This window comes from Poecile atricapillus, chromosome 8 (assembly GCF_030490865.1).
Source record: "Poecile atricapillus isolate bPoeAtr1 chromosome 8, bPoeAtr1.hap1, whole genome shotgun sequence".
Taxonomy (NCBI): domain Eukaryota; kingdom Metazoa; phylum Chordata; class Aves; order Passeriformes; family Paridae; genus Poecile; species Poecile atricapillus.
In genome coordinates this window covers 23,967,843-23,990,042 of record NC_081256.1, presented here as the reverse complement: position 1 = coordinate 23,990,042, position 22,200 = coordinate 23,967,843, and the positions used below count along the sequence as shown (strand labels likewise).

Sequence of the window (22,200 nt, the reverse complement as noted above, 5' to 3'; positions counted from 1 at the left end):
CAGGCTTCTTTTTCTCTCTGTCCCTCCCTAAGGTGTAGCCAGACCATAATTAGGGAATAATAATAAATAATAGGGAATAATTTATCTGAAACACACAGAAACAAACCCAGCGTTTTAAAGGAGTGTTTGCACACTCGGTCAGCGACTCCAGCAGCATTACAGATTTCAGGGGGATGATCCCTGAGAGGTTTGAGAGGCTTTCTGCCACCTCAGAGTTCCCTGATCCCTCATGGGGCCATCCCTTGCCAGGGGTGATTCTCCCTGCTGGAGGGCAGCGCTGCCCACAGGAGCCAGTCCAGGGGATGGAAACAGCTCTGGAAAATCCAGGTCCTTGCAGAGGCACAGCTGTCAGGGCTGACAGGTTGGGAGAGATTCATGCTCACTTATGAGCCATGAAATAAAGCTCATCTCCCCTGCAATTTACTGCTATGCAGTGCCATTGATTTTTATGGGAGCTGCCTGGTGTTTCATAGCAGAGTGTAATTCTGCTCCTTTTCTCTTGGACATTTCCAATTTGCCCATCGCTCACTTAATGGCTCAGTCAAGAGCCCACGGAGTTTTTTATAGTATTTAAATGGAGACATTAGCATGGCACGGGTGCTTTAATACACCTATGTATGAATCTTTAATGCATTCTTATTGATCAAGCCCTTCTATGATAACAGAGGACTGCCCTCCCTGTTTATACAGGCAGAAAACTCGGGCACAGAAGGAAAAATTATTGTAAATGTCACGTGCAGGATTGAGCAACAGAGGACTCAAACCTGCTCACTCTAAACTGTAGAATCACAGAATGGTTTGGGTTGGAAGGGACCTTAAAGACCCCCAATTCCAACACCTCCCACTGTCCCAGGGTGCTCCAGCCCCAGTGTCCAGCCTGGCCTTGGGCACTGCCAGGGATCCAGGGACAGCCCCAGCTGCTCTGGGCAGCTGTGCCAGGGCCTGCCCACCCTCACAGGGAAATATTTCCTCCCAAAATCCCCTCCAACCCTACTCTCTGTCAGTTTAAAGCCATTCCCCTTGTCCTGTCACTCCAGTCTCTCCTAAATAGTCCCTGTAGCTCCCACCAGCTACTGGAAGGTCACACTTGGGTCACCCCGAGCTCTTTTTCAGTCTGAACAGCCCCAGTTATCCCAGCCTTTCCTCACAGCAGCCGTGCTCCATCCCTCTGACCTGACTCCTGCATCCTTGCAGAAGGTTTTTGCTCCTGTTGGTGTTGTTTTTGTGCCCAGGAGCAGCCTCCTGTCTCTGCCTCTCCATTTCTTGTTTTGCACAGCTCTCTTTGGGCTGGTGAGGTTTAACCCTGCTCTGCCTTGAGCCTTGATTTACAATTAAATGGGAATTGTTGCAAAGGAGCTAAAACAGATCGTAGGGTTTTAAAAGCCCTAAAGGAAATAATTAATTTACGAGGGTAAATTGTTGGTAAGATGATGTGAGCGTGTGGAAACAGCTCTTGGGGTCATTAAAAAACCAGAACAGATTTATTGACTGATCAGATGTCAATGAGCTTCCCTTACAAGCGTGGACATTGTATCCTGTGAGGGAGCTGGAACGGGCAGGGAGGGGATCTGCCATCACTAATGCAATATTAAACAGAATTCCTCTCTACTTAATCCTCTTATTAGCTATTGCATTTCGGGGCTGTCAGCGCTGCTGCCTGGCAGGGAAGGCAGCGAGCTGTGGCTCTCTGTACACCAAGGGATGGTCCAGCAGCCCTGCAGGAGGTGCTGATACCCAAATGGGCATTTGGAGATGCCCAGATGAGCCCAGGTCCTGTGAGGAGCAGGGAAAAGTCACTCAGGGGTTTCCATTTGCTGGCAGTGCTGGGATGGGGCTCCTGCCCTGCAGAGGATGGGCTGTGCTGGTTATTGAGCAGGAGCCTGCTCACACAAAATGAGAACAGCCCTTCCCTCCCTCTCCAAGGAGCCAAACAAACCCAGCTCCTGCTGCGAGACCCAAAACCTTGATTCCTTCTTTTACCTGGCTTTTCCTTGCCTGCATTATCGACATTATCTCACCACCTCCTTCCTGACTGATTAAAGTCAAACACCTCCTGGGCTGGGTAACGCAGCTTTCAGCCATCACTAATTAATTTCCGCTGTTCAATTAAGCGTTTTCAGCGGTTTTGATGATTTGGGATGGAATCTGTGGGCTCTGGAGGTCGGGAGGAGGCTCCAAGCCTCACTGCCCAGAGCAGTCAGTGTGGCTGAGGGCTCAGGCAGGGCACTTCTGGTATCTGACCTGCTGGCAGCTCCTTTGGGTCTGAGCACAATTATCCCAAGAAAACACCGCCAGAAGGGAAAAAAAATGCAGCTTTATGGAAGCAAGGAAACAGAGCTGGAAGCTGACTCTTCTTTTGCCCAAGTTGGATGCTGCTTCCCACGGGAGGCACCTTTAGCAAAGTCCAGGCTGCTGGGAGCAGGAGGAGATGATGTGGGGTAAACAAATCACAGGTCAGGTTATTCCCCAACAGAACTGGTAATTGTAGGATTGCCCTGTAAAGGAAAAAAAAAATATTGATTTTTATTTAATTTTTTTGTCCTCTGCCGCTTAAAATACCAACAACCCAAGCTAGAGCTTAATCTGTGGTGCTGTACCTGGAATGAAAAACACCACATCTGTTGCACACCAAGGAGATTTAAGGCACCTTTCTGGAAAGCCAGGGCTCTTTGAAATATTCATGAATCTTTAGCAGTTTCCTAAGATACAGAGGAATGTCAAATAATCTTTTTCCACACCGTAACGTTTGCAGCTTGAGCTGTGAAACCTTTGCTAGATGGAAATGCCCCCTCCCTTCTCTGCTCAGGACACTGATTGTCATTCCTGTGATGCAGAGGGTCCCCCCAGAACAGGGGGCAGCTCAGGTTAATTTAATGGGGATGTTACCTGCAAAGGCTTCAGTCCTAGAGGCTGAATAAAGCAGTTTTTAGTGAGAAGGGCCTGAGGTGTCAGTGCTGTTTGTGGGGATCCTCGTGGGGCGCTTGGAAAGCCAGAACAGCTGCTGAAGGCAGGAAAGCTGAACTGGAGGAATAAAACAGGGTGAGAAAGGCTAGAACTGGGCTTTGTGCTGCTTTCACTCAGTGCCAGAGCAGAAGTTTCTTTGAGGCAATGTGACAGGAAGCTTTGGATGGGGAATGCAGCAGGCTCAGAGGTAAATTGCAAATTTAATGATGTTTGCTGTGAGGACAAGCCCTGAGGGGGATGTCTGACAGTGTGGAACCACCATGCAGGATAACCTGGAGAGCTGCTAATTACAGCACAGCCCAAACCCATGTGGAAAGTGCAGCTAAAGGGAGGTTAAAAGTTATGTGTGTTCTTTCCTCATCCTTGCACTGAGTGCCCTTGCTTTGTAACAGAGCCCCCAAACAATCCCCAGGAACTTGGGGGTTTGGGCTTTGCAGATCTCCTGGCTGGGTTCCTGAAGCTCTCTACAAAAACACCAGTGAGAAACTCCATTCTGAACTACTTCTCAATTTTGAAAATGCAGAAGAATTTTCCAATATTCTGATTTTAATTTTTCTGCAGAATAAATCTCAATGTCTCTTCAGGAACAACATGGATTGAGGCTTTGCAGATCTGGCACTGTGAATTATAACACTTCCACAAAAACTTTCTTCAAATCACAGCATTATTTTCAACGAATTTATTTTAAAACTCATCAAAATATTGATTTTGAGGTTGGAAGCATCTCAACATTTTTCATTATTGCACCACATCCCTTCATTTTACAACCAAATCGATCCATTAACTTGGCCATCTGGCATGGCATGAAACAGGGAGGGGAACTTTTCCAATTTGCTTTTGTTTCCTGGAGCATTTGGCAGCCCAAGGAGTGCAGTTGGCTCCTGTGTGCCACAGAGCACTCGTGTTCCTCAGGAAAAGAGGTCAGTGGGGTACAAATATTCATAAAGGTCTGTCTTGGGTTGCAGGAGAGTCTGGAAACTCAGAACTGGGCTCATCTACAAGAACCTTTTGCCCAAGGCTCAGGTAAATGCAATTCTGCACAAATGACTTCATGCAATAGATATTTCTGTATATTCAGGGATGTAGAATTCCAGGATGGTTTGGGTTGGAAAAGACCTTAAAGCTCATCCAGTTCCACCCCTGCCAGGGGCAGGGACACCTCCCAGTGCTCCAAGGTGTTCAAGGTCTTATCCAGCCTGGCCTTGGGCACTTGCAGGGATCCTGGGGAGTCCCTGGGACTGTTCCTGTTCCTAACTACCCTCACAGTGAAGAATTGCTTTTAATAACCCAATTTTCCCTCTTCCACTTTGTACCCCTTATAGATATTTATGTGAGTGTATACATATGTACATTGAACCATCTCAGCTTAATGCATGGGAGCTGTCACATTCCTCACCTGCCACAACAACTGACTGGAAAACTCTAGAAATGGAATTGAAATGACTGGAGAAAAGTCTTGAAAAATTACTTCTTTTCTGGAAGGCAGGGATTCCCCTGGAATGTCTGCTGCTCACCAGCAGCTCGTGGATTCTGCAGCCAGGAGTGTCCTGCAAGGGCTGTCCTGGGCTCCCCACCACAGCTGCAGCTTTCCAGGGGTGCTTTTCCCTGCTGGGAAAGATTGAGCTTGACTTTTCTACAGCTCAGGAAGACCCTGCAGGTCCTGCCCTTCTCTCTGACACCAGGGGGAAAATGGATCCCACACAGTCTGGGAATGAATTCTACAATCTCATTTTCACACAACTGACAGCTTTGTTCTGCTGAGCACCCAGCAGTAGCATTTCTTCATTAATTAAGGCTGCTGCCTTTTCCAAAGTGCCATCTCTGACTATTTTTTGTTCTCTGGCCACAAGACCGTGGATAAAACTGCCTGAGAGATTTAACCTTTCATTAAAGCTCACCTTTTTATCTACTTCAGCTCATAGTTACCCTCACAACTGCACCAAAGGCAGCTCTGTGATCCTGTGGCCGCTTTTCCAGGCTCTGGGATGGGCATTCCCTGCCAGGGCTGCTCCTGCAGCTCCCAGGGCACCAGGAGCATGTTCCAGACGTTTTTGGGGTGCTGTGATCACGTACGTGGCTGACAAATGGAGCATTTCTGATGGAAAAGTTGTCCTGACAGTTTTACCACATCTGCAGCCTCAGTGGAGAGGTAATTTGGGCAGTGGAAATGCAGATGTGGAGCTGAGGAAACACAGCTGGCAGCAGAGGGGAGGAGAGGAAAGGCTGGGAGCACACAAGGGCTGGGGACTAAAACAGGGAGAGATCACCCAAGGTCAAAACTCTGCTGCAAAAGAGCTTTTTGAAGTGACAGAACCATTTGCTGTGTGGATGAAAACGTGCAGAAGATCCAGTTTTATATTGGTGATCAGGATCAGAAAATTCAGAAGGACTCTGGGGCTTAACTTGGGCCCAAACTGGAGGTTTCCTCTCAAAATCCTTGTCCTAATCCCTGCGCTGGCTTCTCTCTGCAGCTCTCAGGGTTTAGCACTTCCTTGAAATGGTTTGAGAACAGCACATGCATCAAAGTCCAGTGATTGTGTTTCAGGGAACGATAAGGTTGTGATGCCAGAATGCCTGTGCATTTTCTGAGGTGTGCTTCAGCACACAGGAACAAGTAAAGCTGTTGTTTCCTGACCATAACAGAGCTGATGGATACCTGGAATGTGCTGGAAAGGAAAAAAAACCTCAAACTTTACCAGCAGATACAGCAAATTTGTTTTTTTTATTTTCTTCAGATGCGATGATGATGATGAACAGTTCTGCATTTGAAGCAGCAAGAAGGGAACTCCGTTTTTGGGCTGCTGCTGTGTCAGGTGTAGCAAAGGCAGCTTTTTCTCCTGCTCTGGCTGCACAGCTCTGGTCTCAGGTGCTGTGTGTGCACCTGCCCTGCTGCAGCAGAGCCGGCGGCTCCGGAGCTCTGCACGCACGGATCCGACGTGCTCGGACTGGCAAAGCCGAGGGAAGGCCGAGTTTAGCAGCCCTGCAGCTCCTTCCCTTGGAAACCTGAGCAGGGGGGGATGGCAGCCCCGGCTCTGTGAGTGGCTGAGAAATGGATTTACGGGCTGTGCTCCCATCACAGCCCTTCCTGCCACCATTCCCGACCCACGGGATGGATTCCACTGAGCTGGTTTTTTGGTTTTTGTTTTTTGTGTTGTTTTTCCATGTGTTTGTGGCTAGAGCAGCTCTTACCGTGCTCTTGCCTGACCTCTCAACTTGTGGTGGGCAGGATCCCCTCGTGATGTGATGCCCAAGCTGGGGCTGAACCAGAGAGGCTTTTCAAAGATGCCTCATGACCAAAAATCCATCGCAGCCTTTAAATTAATTGCTGGAATGACTAATGAACTCACTGACCAAACTCACTATTTCTGGTCAGAATTCAGTTGTGGGGTTTTGTGTTTCAGTGGGCTCCTGCCTCACCGGGTGTTTCCCTGTGTGTGTTCTCAGCCAAACACTGGCCGTAGCACGGATTCTCCTGCCCTCAGCGGAGTTTTCCCAGTGCTCTCCCCTGCTCCCTGAACTGTCTCCAGTATTTTGATGAGTCCCTGCCAGCCCTGGTCACAGGCTCCTCTGTGGCTGCCAAATCCCAAAGGGATGGAACTTTTCCCTTGGAATTCTGACTCCCCCTCTCGTTATTCCTAACGCGGAGCATCGGGCTGGGATCGCTCTGGGAGCTGGGGATGGAGCCCTCCCTGTGCTGTTATTAAATTCTTGCTTTAGCCAAGCATTTGGCATTCCCTGAATTCCAGGGATCCCATGGCAATGAGGAACAGCTCAGCTACCCCATGGTGCCCCTGGCACTCTGACCCTTGTCAGGCACAGAGGTGGGAATATCATTAACAAGAATATTCCACTGCCCTGAAAATGCTGCCAGGGCTCCATCCCTGCCCCTGCCTGTCCCTGCCTCCTGGATTAAAATTAAATCCAAACACAGCATTAGGAAAACTGACACAAACTTATGGAAATCAGTAACTACATTCTAGTTTATTGACTGCAGTCAAGTTTTATTATGCCTCAAATAATTAAATACTGCAACCATGACATTAAAAATACAGGCCAATTTACCAAAATAATTGTATTCTGAAGATTATGTACATATTATACATTTTACAGTCTCATGTAAACTTTTTTTTTTTTTTTTTACACATAAGGTAAATCTGATTTATGGTAACTAGAAAACCCAAAATACTCACTGACAAAAATCTTCCTGTGAAACATAAGCACTGGATCTGGGACAATTAGGAAAATTGCAACGAATGGAAACCAACTATAAAACATAATATAATCAAGTTAGTAGAAAAATGAATTAAATTACATTCATATAAAAAAATTAAACTAAAAACATTGCTATGCATCCTTATAAAAAAAAAAAAAAAAAAAGGGAAAAACCCCCACTCCCTCTCCCTTTATATATTAACACAGCCTTTGATGGGGAGCTCCCCTGTGCCTCATTTCCAGCAATGGGGCATAGCCTGGGAAATCCAGATTCCCATTCTCCTTTAACATATATTAAATAACTAGTGTCTGTACCAATACAAATATTGTATAATTCATGCACTGGGATTATGTTCAGGGTAGCCCACACCAAGGCACAATTTTTGTGTCATTTCCCCCCTCCCCCTCGGGTTTCATGCAGTGCTGGAGATGTTTGCTGGGCTAAACAACTTCTGTGGGCTTCTGAGTCTCACCCTGGGGCACACAGAAATCCTTCCAGCAGATTCTTGTAAATAAATAAGGAAAAGAAGGTAAAGGCCTTATGTTCAACATCTTGCACCAACTGTGTCAGCTCAGCTACCACACCCTCCAGAAAACATGGCACTGAGGCAACATCATTCTGGTTCTGGTCAAATATTTTATATATTAAAAAGGACAAGGAAATTGCTGCTGCTGTAAATCATCATCCCTGTGACAGCTGTAGTGTTTTGATTTGGCATAATGGAGCTCCAAGTCCAAATTGGTTTTTAGCTCCCAGCTCCTCTCAGCACAGCCCCATTTGCATGAGCAGCCAGGTACTGAATGTAATTGAAGTACCTGGGAATGCTCATTAAAATAAATGCATAATTGAACCGTATCGAAACAGCTGCCAAAATTAACAGCTGCTAACTTGGCTGCATTCTGAAGGCTTGTAAAATTTGCATATTTTATAACTGTTCTGCACCTAGAAAAGGCCTGGTCCTGCAAAGGGCTTGGCCCATGCTTGACTTTGTGAGGTTACAAGGAATAAGCAGCCCTTGGTCAGAATAAATCCATGGAAGACAACGAGCTGGAGGGACTGAAGTCACCTGGATTTAGGCACTAGGAATCCTCCTTCAGTGTTGAGTGCACCTGACATGACACCAAACATTCTGGCAGGCCTGGACACGGTGAAAAAGTGTATCCAAAATGGCCTCTATAAACCGTACCCAGAGTTACAAAAAATTCAACCTAGAGGATGTCTGGTTATGTAAAGCCTGGATAGAAAAGAAATCCTAATCTAGAGTATCAAAATATTGTATTCATATAAACACAGGACAGCACCTAATAGAAAAGTAAAAAGTGGAAAACACAACCTTTTTTTTTTTTTTTTTCCTTTTTGAAATTAAATACCCTAAAAAAAGTTGGTTTAAAAAAAAAAAAAAAAAAACAACCAGGAATTTGTGTACTGGAAAAACAAAAATGAAGGGAGGAACTACATCTCCCCTCTTCTGCGAGTTTTTGCTGCCACAGCTCTGCCTTCCTCCTCCTCCTCTTCCTCCTCATAATTTTCTTCATGAATTTCTTTCTGGTTGTTGTCCTCTTGCATTTCTTGCTCTTGGTCTGTCCCTCTGTTACTCTTTTCCTCTGCCTGATTGGGGAAAACAAAACAAACTTACACACAGATTCAGTGCCAGCTTCCCTATAGCTTAATTTAGGGCAATGGAATGATTTGCAGCTGGAGTTGTGAGAGCTGATGGGCAGAAACAGAAAATTAAAGGATTTTTCTAAAGCCTCCAGGGAGCAAGAATTGACATAGAGATGAAAGGGTGAGCTAAAGGAAGTTGGGACAGCATGAAATGTTAAGCTCTATGACCCAAAGCAAGCTGGAACAATTATCATGTCACATCCCTGTGCCATGAGCAGTTGTGCTCAGGGTTTGATCCTGTCCCTGGCCCCTGGGCTTGCACAGGACTCACATTTTCCTCGTTTTCCCCATAGGGCTCCTCAGCATTGTGCTCCAGCTCTGGCTTCTTCTCCTCAGACAGATCTTCCTGCACCTGCAAAGCACAAGAGATGTTCTGTATGGCTTAACTGCCTTTCAGAGAGTGGCCTGGGGCACAACTGGGCACATTTTCACAGTGATATTTTTACAGCATGAAGATTCTGAAGAAGGGAGAAGAGAGCAGCGAGGATTAAAAGAAGTTTAAGGAGGATAAAAAGAACCATAACCACCCAACAATCAGGAAATTCACTTCCTCTGAGAGCATCTAACTTTTAAATACAATTCTCAAAGACAATCTCTTCCAATGCTCCCTTGGAGAGAGCAGGTCATGCTGGATCTGCGTCCCTGACGTTCAGCTTTTGGATCTCTCGTTACTTTCTACTCTGCCAGCACTCTCCCTCCATTCCATGCCCCACTTCCCACGTTAGGTGCAAATTTGAAAGAGGAATGTTTTGAAGTAAACTTGATTTCCTTTTGAGAAGTGCTGCTGAGCTTGTCTGCTCCAAACAGTGTCCTGTGAGCTGGGTCAGAGGCTTCCATCCCAGCAGGAACACTTTGGGAAAGATCTGAACAGCAGTGGCTAATATCTGAGTTCACCCACTACAGAAACTGATCCCCACTGCAGCATCTCTTCTCTCTCTTAATTGCTCACTCCATCCCTGCTCCCTGTTCCCAACTTCCAGTCACAGCACAGTGGGCACATCCTTTCTGAGATGTGTTTAAATTGCTTCCTGGAAGCCAAAGAGCAGCAGCCAAAGGCCAGCTCTGCCCAGTTCCCAGTGGCCTGCTTGGATGTGAGCAGCAGCATTTGGCACTGGTGAATGCTAAGTGCATCCCAGCTAATCCAAAGTGCTCCCCACCAGGGAGTGACAGCAGACACTTCCTGGGCTTTTTCTTGAAAGGGATTTTGTGGGAAGCAGAAACAGGAATTAATCAGGTGCTACTGAGGGGCTGTGGGGTGGCTCAGGGTGGTGCCAGCACAATGTGCATGACATGAAGGAAGGAGTCCCTTCCCTCCCTCTCTCCTCCAGCTCCATGTGCTGCCAGCTTCCTGAGCAACTCCAGGAGCTGCAGCTGGGATTGCTCAGGAGGAGCACAGATAAATCAAAGTCAGAGCTGAAGAGTAAGTGGCCAAGGAAGCAGTTTGCTCAGAACTGCAGTGTGTGATTAGAGATTAATGAGGTTTTCTGTGACCTTGAGGTTTCCAGGAAATTTTCCTTGTGTTGTGAAAGGCTTAATCTTTTCAATTATTGCACAATTAATGCTGTGTGGCATGGAAGACTAATGGATTGCAGCACAGGAGCATGAGTAACCCAGAGTGTATCCAGAAGGGGACAGCAGAGTAATGGCAAAGACTTCCCAGGTTTGCTCAAGTCAGACAAAGTAATTTGGGCTCATCCTGTGGTTCTAAAAGACACCAAGGTTGGGTATTAATGGAGTTGTGCTCTTCTGCCTGAGCCTGCACCTGCCTTGGGTCTGTGTTCTTACCTCCTCTTCTCCCTCTTCCTGATATTGTTCATCCACATTATCCTCCTGCTGGTCAGGATTTCCTGCCATCTGCACAAAGATCACATAAAAATTCAGTTCTGTGAGCCTGCCTAATAACCAGAGGGCTGAAGATTAAAGCTTCTTGTTCTGGAACTAAAGCTCTCTGTAAAGCTAAAGTAACAATAATGGCAGGGGAAGTTTCAGTGCATTCATTAGCAGTAGTGAGAGCTCAGCTCTGTGATTTAAAATTGCCCTCAATTAAAAAATAGCAGGATGAATGTAAGAAAAATCACTTCCCAGAATAAAGCAAGACTTTCCATACTAAGCAGGAAGACAACGGAATATTCACCCCATTGAAGACCAATGCCATAAAATTTCAGACTCTCTCTGCCTGGAGGAGTTTACAGCTCCAACACAATTGAAATGTGCAGCTTTAATCTCCTGAAGGAGCCCTAGAGGTGCTTCTTTTGCCTTTACCCACCACCAAGTGCTCCTCCATTCCTGGATGTCCTTGTTTCTGACTCGTTTCCTTGTGCTTTTCATTTTCATCAGGCAGGTTTTCTTCTCTCTCTTGCTCAGCTTCTTCAAATTCATCTTCTCCCTGATTATTGGGGTCATCAGCAGGATTCACATCTTCCATGGCTGCCTTCTGTAATTTACAGGAGTGTTAAACACTTTTAGCTCCCGCTCCAGTCACATTTCCCTTGAAAGAGCAGCAGTGTGGGCTGTCAGAGCCAGCTCCATCCCCACTGGCAGCTGCTGGAATCTGCAGGAGCAGGGCTCACTGAGTACCTCAGCAGTGAGCAGGGACAGAGGTGAGGTCCCTATCTGCTGAACCCCACAGGAGCTGAGCATTTCTGTCCCAGAGGACAGAACAACTCGTGTTTACTGACTGACAGTCCCTGATAAGGCCATGTGAACAAAGATAAGGGTTTAATGCTCACATAGAGCTGATGGCATCATTCAGTATCAGCCTGCCCTGCCCTGCTGACCTTGGCTATGTCTACAAGAAAACAAAACACTTTTCACCTTTGCCATGCAGAAAAGGAGCAGTTTCTGCTCATAATTCAACTGAAGCAGTTTTATGTCTTTGTACACAAGTTAAAGATCTCTTAGAAATATTCACTGTACATCTTAATTTGCTGAATGGGAGGGGAGTAAGGAAGATGCACTTGATGTTGACAGCACGAGGTAAGCTGGAACTTGGGGAAAGGCACAGGGGGATTCTCCTGCCCCAGATCTCTGTGCAGACGATATCAGGGCTCAGTTCAGAGCTGACCTACATCCTCTTTCAAGACCTCACACCTCTCTACTGACTCCAGCTGGCTGCAGTGGCTCTTGAGCTGCCCTTTAATTAATGACAGCATAAAAAATACCATCCCCTCTCATTTTGACTGGGCACTGCTGGTATTTTTTGAAGCCAAATGTACCTGTTCAAGTCCCAGCCAAGACCAACTCCTTTATTCCACAGAAAGCACAGATCAAAGGAATGTGGAAATAAACACCTTGCTTCCAGTAAGGAAGTTCTTTCCTTCTATTTCTTCCCAAATGAGTAAGGACACCCTTAAATAGATTTTGGATGTTGTTTTCAACTGTCAAACCTGTCCTCCTAGCAGACCTCTGTTTATCTCATTTCTATAAGGTGCAATTATGTCAGACGAGACCTGTGGGTTCTCACTTCAGTAACACTGCAAGCTTCAGCATCTTAATTCATACTTACTGATTCATCAGCCTGATGATTTTCTGCCTGATGTTCTGTTTCTTGCTGTTCATTTGCATTATTCTGATCATCATCTTCACCTTCATCCTGGTGCTGGTTGTCATGTTCATAAGCTGAGGAATTTTTTTGGTGGTTATTGTTTTACAGCAGTTTTTAGTTATCCTCTTAAGAGTCTCCTACAGACAAGGTTCCACACGTGCTTTTAGCAGTGGGCAGCCTCTACATAAACAGATAAGGCTCACAGAATTGATTTACTCCTAGTAGGAAACAGAAATTAAAAGATCAGGCCAGGCTGGATGGGGCACTGAACAACCTGGGCTAGTGGAAGGTGTCCCTGTCCATGGCAGCCCAAACAATTCCATGAATCTGTAATTTAAAGAGATCAAACAAATTCATAGGCAGAGCCAGGAACATAAACAAGATCCCCAGAGCCTGGTAATAACAGCTCAGTCAAAAAGACACTTTTCCTTTCAGGAATGTGGATATGATCTTTAGTAATTCCTCTATTTCACTCAGTCACTTCAGCCATGGTTATTTGAGCTTCTGGTTTTAAATTGCGAGTTTATGTTTCACTTGAATCCAATCTGGATATGAAATGAATATTAAAGCCTCCCATGCAAGGCAGTACATAGGGAGCCTGTGAGCATGGCAGGGACAGAAATTCTCTCTTACCTCCTTCCTCTTCCTGAATACCTTGCTCTTCCTCCCCTTGTACAATGTCCTGGTCCATGTTATCATAATGAGCCTGTTGGCTGAGAACATTAAAAGCCAAGCATCATTTCAGTTTCCAAAGTGTGCTTTCTGCTTTAATAAACAAACCCCCCACCTGCAGCTCTGCCTCTCTCAGCAGCTGCCAGAACAGGCTCCAGTTTCATGCTCTATTATCTGATATTTTCTCACTCCACCTTTCCTGAAAAATGCTTGACAGAACAGAGACTTTCTTGTGCAGACTTGGTGTTGTGTGTCTCTGTGTGTGGAGTCTGCAGTCCTGAAGGATATGGGTCAGCAAAGAGTAAAGTCAGGACTCTGAATTTTAGGGATCAAATCTCCAGCTCTCTAAGGAACTGTCCAACAGAACCCCCTGGAAATCAGCCCTCAGGGACAAGGGAGCACAACAAAGCTGACAACACAAAACCCAGAGCACGACAAACTCATGAAGGAAAGTTGAACCTGAGGTGCTTTTTGGAGAGTTTCTCCCCTTGCTCTGCCTGTCTCTGCAGCTGGAGCTCTCTCTCTTGGAGCTGCTGCTGCCTCAGGAGCTGCCCTCGCAGCCTCTGCTGGCGCAGGGACTCCTGCTGCTGCCGGAGCTGCTTGGCCTCCTCTGCTCTCTGGGCTCCCAGGTGCTGCTGCTCCAGCTGCTGCTCATAAGCTGCTTTCTGTCTCTTTGTTGGCTTTATCTGTCACAGAAATGTGTTAAGAGAAATTAATCATCCTTTCAGTGATCAGAATCAAGCAGGGAGAAACCTGTCCAGAGGGGAAAACAAGCCCTATGCAATTACAGCAAAGTTATTTTTAAGATTTTGTGTCCCTGCCTGCTTGAAGTTAAAACGTTTTTTGGAACACAGACTGGAAGTGTTGGGGTGTTTTTGGGACACACAGGGAAGGAAGATTGTGGGTTAAGGAAAGCCATGTTTTTCCTATAAATAATAATAAAACCTCCCAACATATTACACAGTAAAAGGAGGTTTTGATGGCTGATAAAGATAAAATAAAATAAATACAGATAAAGATAAAATAAAGATAAAGATAAAAATAAAATAAAATAAATAAATTTTAAAATAAAAAAATTAAAAATATTTAAAATTAAAATAAATACAGATAAAGATAAAATAAAATAAAATAAAGACAGCAAATATTCCTATTGATTTAAGTGGTAACCTCAGAGGGAGTTGCTTTTAGCCTTAAGTGAGACACTGCACTTCTTTTTATACTCAGCAATAACTTAGGCTAACTCCAGCTTCACAGCTTAACCCCCTGCTGCTGTTCTGACCCCCTGCACCTCTTCAGCAACAGCTTCTCATTACACCAGAGTGACACAATGAATCTGCCAGGACACAAAGTGTTTACAAAGCCTAAAGTCAGACCAGTGAAATACATTTTCAACTGCAGATCCAATCCAGGATGTAAACCCAGGATTTGCTGGTTTTATTTAGAGCTGCACACTGATTTCCCCTGGCTGTTTTAGTCAAGTTTGTCTGGCAGTTAAAATTCCCTGTCCAACAGCACTGAGCACTGAGCTGGCAGTGTGTTTGCAGAAGGCAGGTACCTCTGACAAGGAAACACTCTGCAATTTGCTGAGATGCATCAAGTTACCAAAGCAGAGCAGTTCTCCATCCCAGCCTCCCTCTCACCTGCTGAGCTCTTCATCAGCTACCACAGGCCTCAGGTTTAAAGTGGGACACAGGATTAAGTCTGCTGCTATTCTTATTTTTTTTCCCCCATCTGTTGCTTTTTATCAGCAGAATTAATGTTCATTAAGATCTGGCCAGCCCTACAGTACAAGTGTGCTCAAGTTGAGCCTGAATCCTATTGCATCCAAGTGCTTTGAATCCCAAATTTTCTATAAATATGACAGCAATTTTATCTAAAAAACAGTGAGTGCTCTGAATCCTAAACTCTCTATAAAAACTATTTTGCCTAGAAATAGGTGATTGCAATACAAGTCCAGCAGTGATAGGAGAAGCCTCCATTTAAACAACAGATTTAATCAATTAGAAAAGAGCCCCCTACCTCTGACTGCAGGTGATCACCCAACATGTTGGTTTCTTCTTCCTTTTGCTCCTGCTTTTTCCATTCGTGCTCTTCTGGGGCTTGGTCCTGCTCCTCCTCCAGGTGCTCAGGCTGCCCTGCCTGCTCCATTTCTTCCTCTTCAAGCTCCTTTTTGCGTTCTTCTTCCATCTGCTCTGCCCTTTGCTCCTCATCCTCCGCAGCTCCTTGCTGCTCCTGGGCGTCCTGGCCCTCGGGAGCCCCTCCCTGCACGTGGGAAGGCTCAGCCCTGTCCCGTTCCTGGCTGTTCATTTCTTCTCTCTCCCTTGGCTTCTCAATCTGCAAAACAGACACAGGATTCTGTGTGTACAACACATTTATGGATTTCAGTTTCAGGAGAGCCAAGGACAGACTTGGATCCTTTATGCCAGCCTGGAGCTGTTGTCAGGAGGGCCAAATGCCTGGTTTGGAACGAGCTCCTCCTGCCTCGTGGGTTTATCACCTGGTTTGTGGCTGCACAGATACACAAAGTGCTGTACAGTTCCACCACAAATCAAGCCTCATTTTAGCTGAAGTGGAATAAAAACTCTTACAATCCTACAAAGCCAGCTTTGTGTTTTAGAGACACAATTTAGTGCCGGCTTTGGCAGAATCGGGTTCACAGCTTGAAGATCTTGAAGTTCTTTTCCAACCTAAATGATTCCATGATTTTTATTTCTTGTAGGTTCTGCTGGCCAAAAATTCTTGTAAAACAAAATCACAACTTCTAGATTACACATTTTCTGCTTGAACCTTGGTGTGCCAATTTCAAATACACTGACTTCAGTGTGCCACTGGAACCTTATAAAATAAAAATTTCCTCAGAACTTTTAAAAGCTTTCTGTAACACTTGAGGTAGCTAAAATTTTAGATTTCTCATTTAAAAATATTTAGATTTTGAGCAACTTCATAAAACAGCTGGCATAAATACACTTAAAACTGGACGAGCCATGAGAGCAAAGACCACCATGAACAGATTTTCTTACCACTCAACAATGAATCCATTCCTCACTGCTTTCCTCCAGAACTGACAAAGGTGCACAGCCAAACACACACCCCAAGAGACATCCAGCACCTTCTGCTGAATCAGAACCATTCCTGGGGTGTCTGAAGCCTTTTACCTCCTGCTGCTGCTCAGCCCCAGCTCCGTGCTGCTCCGGGGGGCGGCTGTGGGGGGACGGGCCCCGCACCTCAGGCTGCTCATTCCCTCCTTCCACCTTCTCCAGATCTTGGAAACTTGGGATTTTTTTGAGGGTGTCCTTCAGCTGTTTGTATTCCTCCACCTGAGTCTAAAGCCAACATGTTAATTACAGTGTGTCCAAATTAATTTCTTCATCAAATGTAGTCACTTTGGAGTGAAGTTGCTGGCAGGACACATGGTAGAAAACTTGACATTCCAGGGAGGAAAAGGGATGGGAGCTTTTAAAATATAGTTTTTTCCTCCAAACATTAGATGACACTGACCATCAGGATCTTTTCAAAGTGCACATGCATACAAAGTGTATTAAAAACATCTCTGTGGGACAAAGAAGAGGAGTTGTTTTATTCATGCCAAGCAGGAGAAGTGTCAGAAGGGGATGATGCAGCTTTCCTGGCAGACTGAAGTGAGGGAAGTCGAGAGCACCACACTTCTCCTTTGCTGATAGAAAGAAGTGCAGTTCTTTCAGAAAGAAGAGTTTTGAAGTGCATCTACATGTTGTGGAAATGCCAAGTCCTCAACATTTAGACAGGTGTTAGACAAGACAACAGCCAACATACAGAACTGAGGCAAAGAAAGCAAGGGGAAAAACAGAAGGGAAAAAAAAAAGAAATTAAGGAAAATGTAAATTTCTAAAGGCTTCCTGAAATGCAACAGTAAAATGTTGGAATTTGATCTGCTGTTTAACTTTGGACAAGATCAGGAAAGCTTTAAAGAAAATCTGGTACCCCAATCCCTGGCTCCCTTCTCTCCCAGGAAGATTTCCAATTAAAGAGGATTTTTAGGGGTGGGCAGGGTATAAAAAGCTGACCAGCTGCACACTCAACAGGTGCCACACCAGAGAGTTTCCCTGCTGCTCCAGGGGAGGTGTGGCTGTGTTTATGGACCCCTAAAGAATGGCCTAAAGGGAAAGCAGAGTGCACAGTGATTACCTCTGTCAGTCCAGAAGGATGCTCCTGCTCCCGCATTAACTGCTGGAGAGGACAAACTTCAGAGGAAAAAGGAGTATTTACTGAACATAACACTGATACTCAGGTCTCTGGTTATTTTTTCTCTGCCTGCAGTGGCCGTGCAGAGAGATGAACACACTGGGATATGTTGGAATGGGTCCAGAGGAGGCTGTGGAGAAGCTCCAAGGGCTGGAGCTGGGCTGGGAGCGCTGGGGGTGCTCACCTGGAGAGGAGAAGGCTCCAGGGAGAGCTCAGGGCCCCTTCCAGGGTGTAAAAGGGCTCCAGGAGGGCTGGAGAGGGACTGGGAACAAAGGATGGAGGAACAGGACAAGGGGGAGTGGCCTTAAGCTGAAGGAGGGAAGGTTTAGATTTGATATTAAGAATGAATTCTTTACTGTAAGGGTGGTAAGGTCCTGACACAGGTTGCCAAGAGAGGTTGTGGATTTCCCATCCCTGGGAATGTCCAAGGCCAGGTTGGACAAGGCTGGGATTACCCTGGGATAGTGGAAGGTGTCCCTGCTCATGGCAAAGGGTGGAATTAGATGAGCTTTAAGGTCCCTTCCAACCCAAACCAGGCCGTGATATTTAAACAACGCTCATCCAGATCAGATTCAAGTGCTCTGTTCTAGTGCAGAGTCACTAAACTGAACATTCTGATTCAAGGCCACAGTTTAAAAGGTGCTGATGCTGGCAGAAAAGAAGGTTTATTAAAATATGTAATTAATCTGCCTGGTTGGGAAAAAGCACAAAGACTAAAATGCTTTAAAGGTTCAGGTTAGTGCAGTATTGACTACTGGTGTTCAATGTCTAGAACACCTAGAAATAGAGGGATCATTTATGGAGCTGGGAAAGAATCCCCTGGGGATTTTCTGCAGCTGGTTTGCAGGAGAAACTACACAGAAGTGTGAAATACCCTCTGTTCTCAAGGCATGTGCAAGACCCTTCTCTGGAGGGTCCCCACAGGACAAATGTCACACCCTGGCTGCAGACAGAGAGGCTTTGTGTGGCACAGGCTTTCTAATTAAAGAACTGAATCAAAGCCAGGAGTGTGGGGAGCTTCCCTTTGGGTTTGGTGAACCTTAAATCAGCCCCTCCACGTGGCCTTGTGGAATTTCAGATGCTGTCAGCACATACCACACAGCAAATGTGGGAGAAGAGCTCAACATTAGCTGCCAGTGTGGTTCAGCACTGCAGATTATGATTCTTCAGATACTCAGTCTATGAGGGACCTTCCTGATCTTTCCCTATTTTTTTTAATATCTACACATATTGACAGCCACAACAAGCAGAACTGATGAAAAAAAAATTCAATGCTTTAAATGCTGCTAACGATTTTGTGGACTGTGAAAATGCCTAAATGAAGAAAATCAGTCAGGAATAAAAATAACTTCACACTGCCTCATTGCCTTTCCCTCTGATCTTTCACCAAAAGTCTTCCTCTGCTGCAACATCACTCCCACTTTCAGATTCCCTGTGGCCTCCACAGCTTGGGCTGGCACAGCTGACTGAGCCTGCAACAGTTTGTGCTTCGTGGATAGTTCACTTGAAAATGACATTTAAGAAACTTAATGGTGCTGGCTCTTCTCAGAAGTAATTTGAGTTCCACCTGGAGTTTCCATACCTCCATACACATCTCCATCTATGTTCTGCAGCTGCTGCACTCATCTGTATTGCCCAGAGCAGCTGTGGCTGCCCCTGACCCCTGGGAGGCCGGGTTGGATGGAGCTGGGAGCAATCTGGGAGAGTGGAAGGTGTCCCTGCCCATGGCCAGGGGTGGCACAGGACGAGTTTTTTCCAAACCACTCTGGAATTCCATGAAAGCCTCACAACCTCTCCAGTGACACACAAGAAGATTTCATCCCAATATCCAGGTCTAAGAGATAAATGTGAAGGTCAGAGTGCAGGATGCTGGCAGCAGCCCCGTCAGAGAGGACAGAGAGAGAGAGGCACTGACAGCTCTCAGGGAAGCAGAGGCTCCTTTCTCAGGAGCACATGCACTGCTGGGCTGGCCACAGCCTGCCCTGTGCCCCGAGCCCCTGGGAGCTGCTGCAGCCTCTGGGGAGCAGCCCCTCCGTGCCATGCACCTCCTGGGATCCCCATGCCAAAGGCACATGCAGCACCCTGCAGCCAGCCGGGCCACCAGGGATTTGGGAAACAGAGATTTGGGAAGCTGAGAGCCGGCAGGAGCTGCTTTCCTTCTGACCTGAGCAGCAGCTAGTGCACTCTTGTGGTCTTCCAATGTCACCACAAGCTCGTTGTGCTGGGACAGTAAGTTCTTATGCTGTTGCTACACAAAAAGAAGAACATCACACGTTTCACATAAAGTTCATTCTAAAGATTAGTTAGGGAGGCTGGGGGGGGGGGGGGTTTGAACTAGGAAGATAATTCCATTTATTTTGGAAAGAAAATCCTTAGCTGGAATGACAGCACTTATTTATTGCACATGGAATGCATATTAAACAGGGAGAGGAAGCAAGCACACCAGGGAAGGCAATTTGGAGGCCAGGATTTGTGTAACTAAAATAAAATTAAAAGCAGGGGTAGATGTTGATGAACATATTAAAAAAACAGAGCTGGAAAACATTTAGCATTGAGTTTTGCCAAAACCCAATTTCTAAATTGTAAAACCAAATTCTGATTTCTATGCTAAATACTTTTTTTTCTTTTTTTCTTTTTTTTTTTTAATGGACATATACCTAAAGTGCAGGTGGCCAAAGACAAATCCAGTTCAGCCTATTCCTCTCCTTTTTCCCAAATAACAGAAACTAGGAGTCTACAGCACAGCCTGCTTTGGGCTTGGGAAAACTTGGAATGTTTTTTCTTAATGATCTTGGAAATTCTCCTCAGAGCAAAGCCTACCTTGACATCCTGTAGCTGGGTGTGAATGTCCTGGTGAGCTTTTCTCAGCTGCCTGTTCTCCTCCCGCAAGTTATACAGAGATTCTGTTGAAAAGAAATTAAAATAAATACAGAATTTAAACCTGGCTGGATTTCTAACACCAGACACCAAAATTAAGACTATAACACAATCTATATAAAATCCCACGAGTGCTGTAGTAAAAATTAGGCAGAATAATTGTATGGTTTGTTTTTCTTACCTCTCTCCCCAGCCTTATTAAAAGCTTTCCATTTTCAAGCAGAAAATTGTTTGGTGACATTTGCTATCAGAGCACCCAGCCTGCACCTGGAATTCTGCATCACTGCTCTCGCTGGGTGCTGCAGATGGCAGAATTCCCTGTGGAAATCTGAATCCTGGAAAGGCAGAGAGGAAGGCACCCTCCTCTCTTTCCCCACATCATACCTGGCAAACGAGAATTTTCTGTCACAGGACCCCCTTAGAAAGAGATGCCCAGATGGCTCCAAAAGCTTCTGGGATCAGGGACAGAGGTTTCTATTCCCACTTCTTCCATGATGTTGACATGGAGCCAACAAACAACCTCTGCCTGCAGTGCAGACAAAGCTGCAAACAGCTCCAGAAGCAGCCCCTGTGTTAGGGACAGGTGGCAGAGAAGGCTCTGATGGACACAGACCCATCCTTTTGTTCTGTGGAACTGTGAACTGAGGATGGAAGAGGCCTGAAAACTGCCCAGAATCTCCAACAGGAAACTGGACACCAAGAGTAAAAACTGAATTCATCACCCAAGTGTACAGGTGCAATGTGCTCCAGAGGAGCTGGTACACGCAGGGAAAAAGGAGGTATAAAATGTAAATAAACTCACTTCAGAAAGAGGCACAATTACATCTCTGCTACCAGTGGCAAATATTCTTAGATTGCCTTTCAGTTACAAAAAAGAAGAGGCAAACCCTTTTTTCCAGGTTTATACCAGTCTTAGAATTAAAAATTAAAGACAGACTCAGCAATCTCTGACACTCGACAGGCTTTAAATGCTGGGTTTTTTGCTATTTCTGTGACCCAGACAGAAACACAGAGCACATATGAACAGATTTCAGAGAGAGGCCTCAGAAAATCATCAATAAAATATAACTTGTCGGGAGGCAGAAGATGCACGAACGACCTGTGAGTGAGAACAGAGGAAATGCCTCTCTCACACCACACAAAACACAGTGCCAAACACCCAATTTAATGTGGGCAGCCAGACACAGGCTAAATTTACCCTTCAGCTTGGAGATCTCCTGCTCCTTTTCCTGCTGCAGCTGCAGGTATCGCTCTTTGTGATCACTGAACGTCCTGCTAAACTCTTCTCCTTGTTTTCGGTGATCTTCCTCAAGGTCAGCGTGCTGTTTCTTTAGTTCTTCGTGTTGACTCTGCAAATACCAAGTTGGGACACTGGAACAGCTCTGTATCTGCAGATCTGGCTAATATTGTCTTTGGCAATTTGTTTAGGAAGTGCAGATGAATAGGAAGCATTCATAACAGGAAGGTTATTATTCAAAGCATGCACATTGCAGCTCCTTCCAAACACAAAATGATCTCTGTGATGAGCAGGCTCCTGTTCCAGGGTTGTGTCACCTCACCCCAGAGCTGCACTGTCCCCCTGGGAGCTGCTGAATGTGTCTCAGAAAATCCCTACGTGCTAAACTACATGAGGGCTGATAAATCAGCGTTCCCTACAAGTAATTGCATCTGATAAGATTAAATCACCCACTGGAAAGCCTGACTAGGAAAAACTGCAGGAAACCATCTTTTACAAGCGAGAGGAAGGCACTGTCCACACCCTGACACTCTGCAGTGATGCCAGAAGCCGGGCAGGCCGTGTCTCCCCAGCAGAACCAGTTCCACAGGAGCTCTGCTGTCCCAGTCACCCACCTTCAGCATCTGGTGCTGCACGCTCAGAGCGCTGTATCTGCTGTTGGAGTCTTGCTGGAAAACAAAAGCATTGGTGTGAAACCCCCTGGCACTGCCCTGAGCTCTGCACTTGCAGCTTTTGGGGGTCACCAGCCAAGGGATGCAGCTCCCCAGGACACAAATCCACCTCTCCCCTGGCCCTGGAGCCAGCTCC

General features: G+C 45.8%; 1 protein-coding gene across 3 annotated transcripts in view; it reads right to left on the bottom strand.

The window, feature by feature from the left end:
• Positions 1–6,944: 6,944 nt before the first annotated feature.
• Positions 6,945–22,200, bottom strand: part of GOLIM4 (golgi integral membrane protein 4) — a 29,164-nt gene continuing 13,908 nt past the window's right edge. The window contains exons 4-16 of one of the 3 annotated variants that reach the window (XM_058844129.1): positions 22,008–22,061; positions 21,355–21,505; positions 20,100–20,182; positions 19,444–19,527; positions 16,214–16,381; positions 15,078–15,392; positions 13,518–13,744; positions 13,020–13,099; positions 12,348–12,460; positions 11,109–11,276; positions 10,628–10,696; positions 9,114–9,194; positions 6,945–8,785 (exon numbers count right to left, since the gene is read on the bottom strand). In XM_058844129.1, the coding sequence (XP_058700112.1) occupies positions 8,630–8,785; positions 9,114–9,194; positions 10,628–10,696; positions 11,109–11,276; positions 12,348–12,460; positions 13,020–13,099; positions 13,518–13,744; positions 15,078–15,392; positions 16,214–16,381; positions 19,444–19,527; positions 20,100–20,182; positions 21,355–21,505; positions 22,008–22,061 (1,749 nt within the window). In that variant the 3' untranslated portion in view covers positions 6,945–8,629. The remainder of the gene's footprint in view (positions 8,786–9,113; positions 9,195–10,627; positions 10,697–11,108; positions 11,277–12,347; positions 12,461–13,019; positions 13,100–13,517; positions 13,745–15,077; positions 15,393–16,213; positions 16,382–19,443; positions 19,528–20,099; positions 20,183–21,354; positions 21,506–22,007; positions 22,062–22,200) is intronic. The other 2 variants (XM_058844130.1, XM_058844131.1) reach the window with 2 other exon arrangements.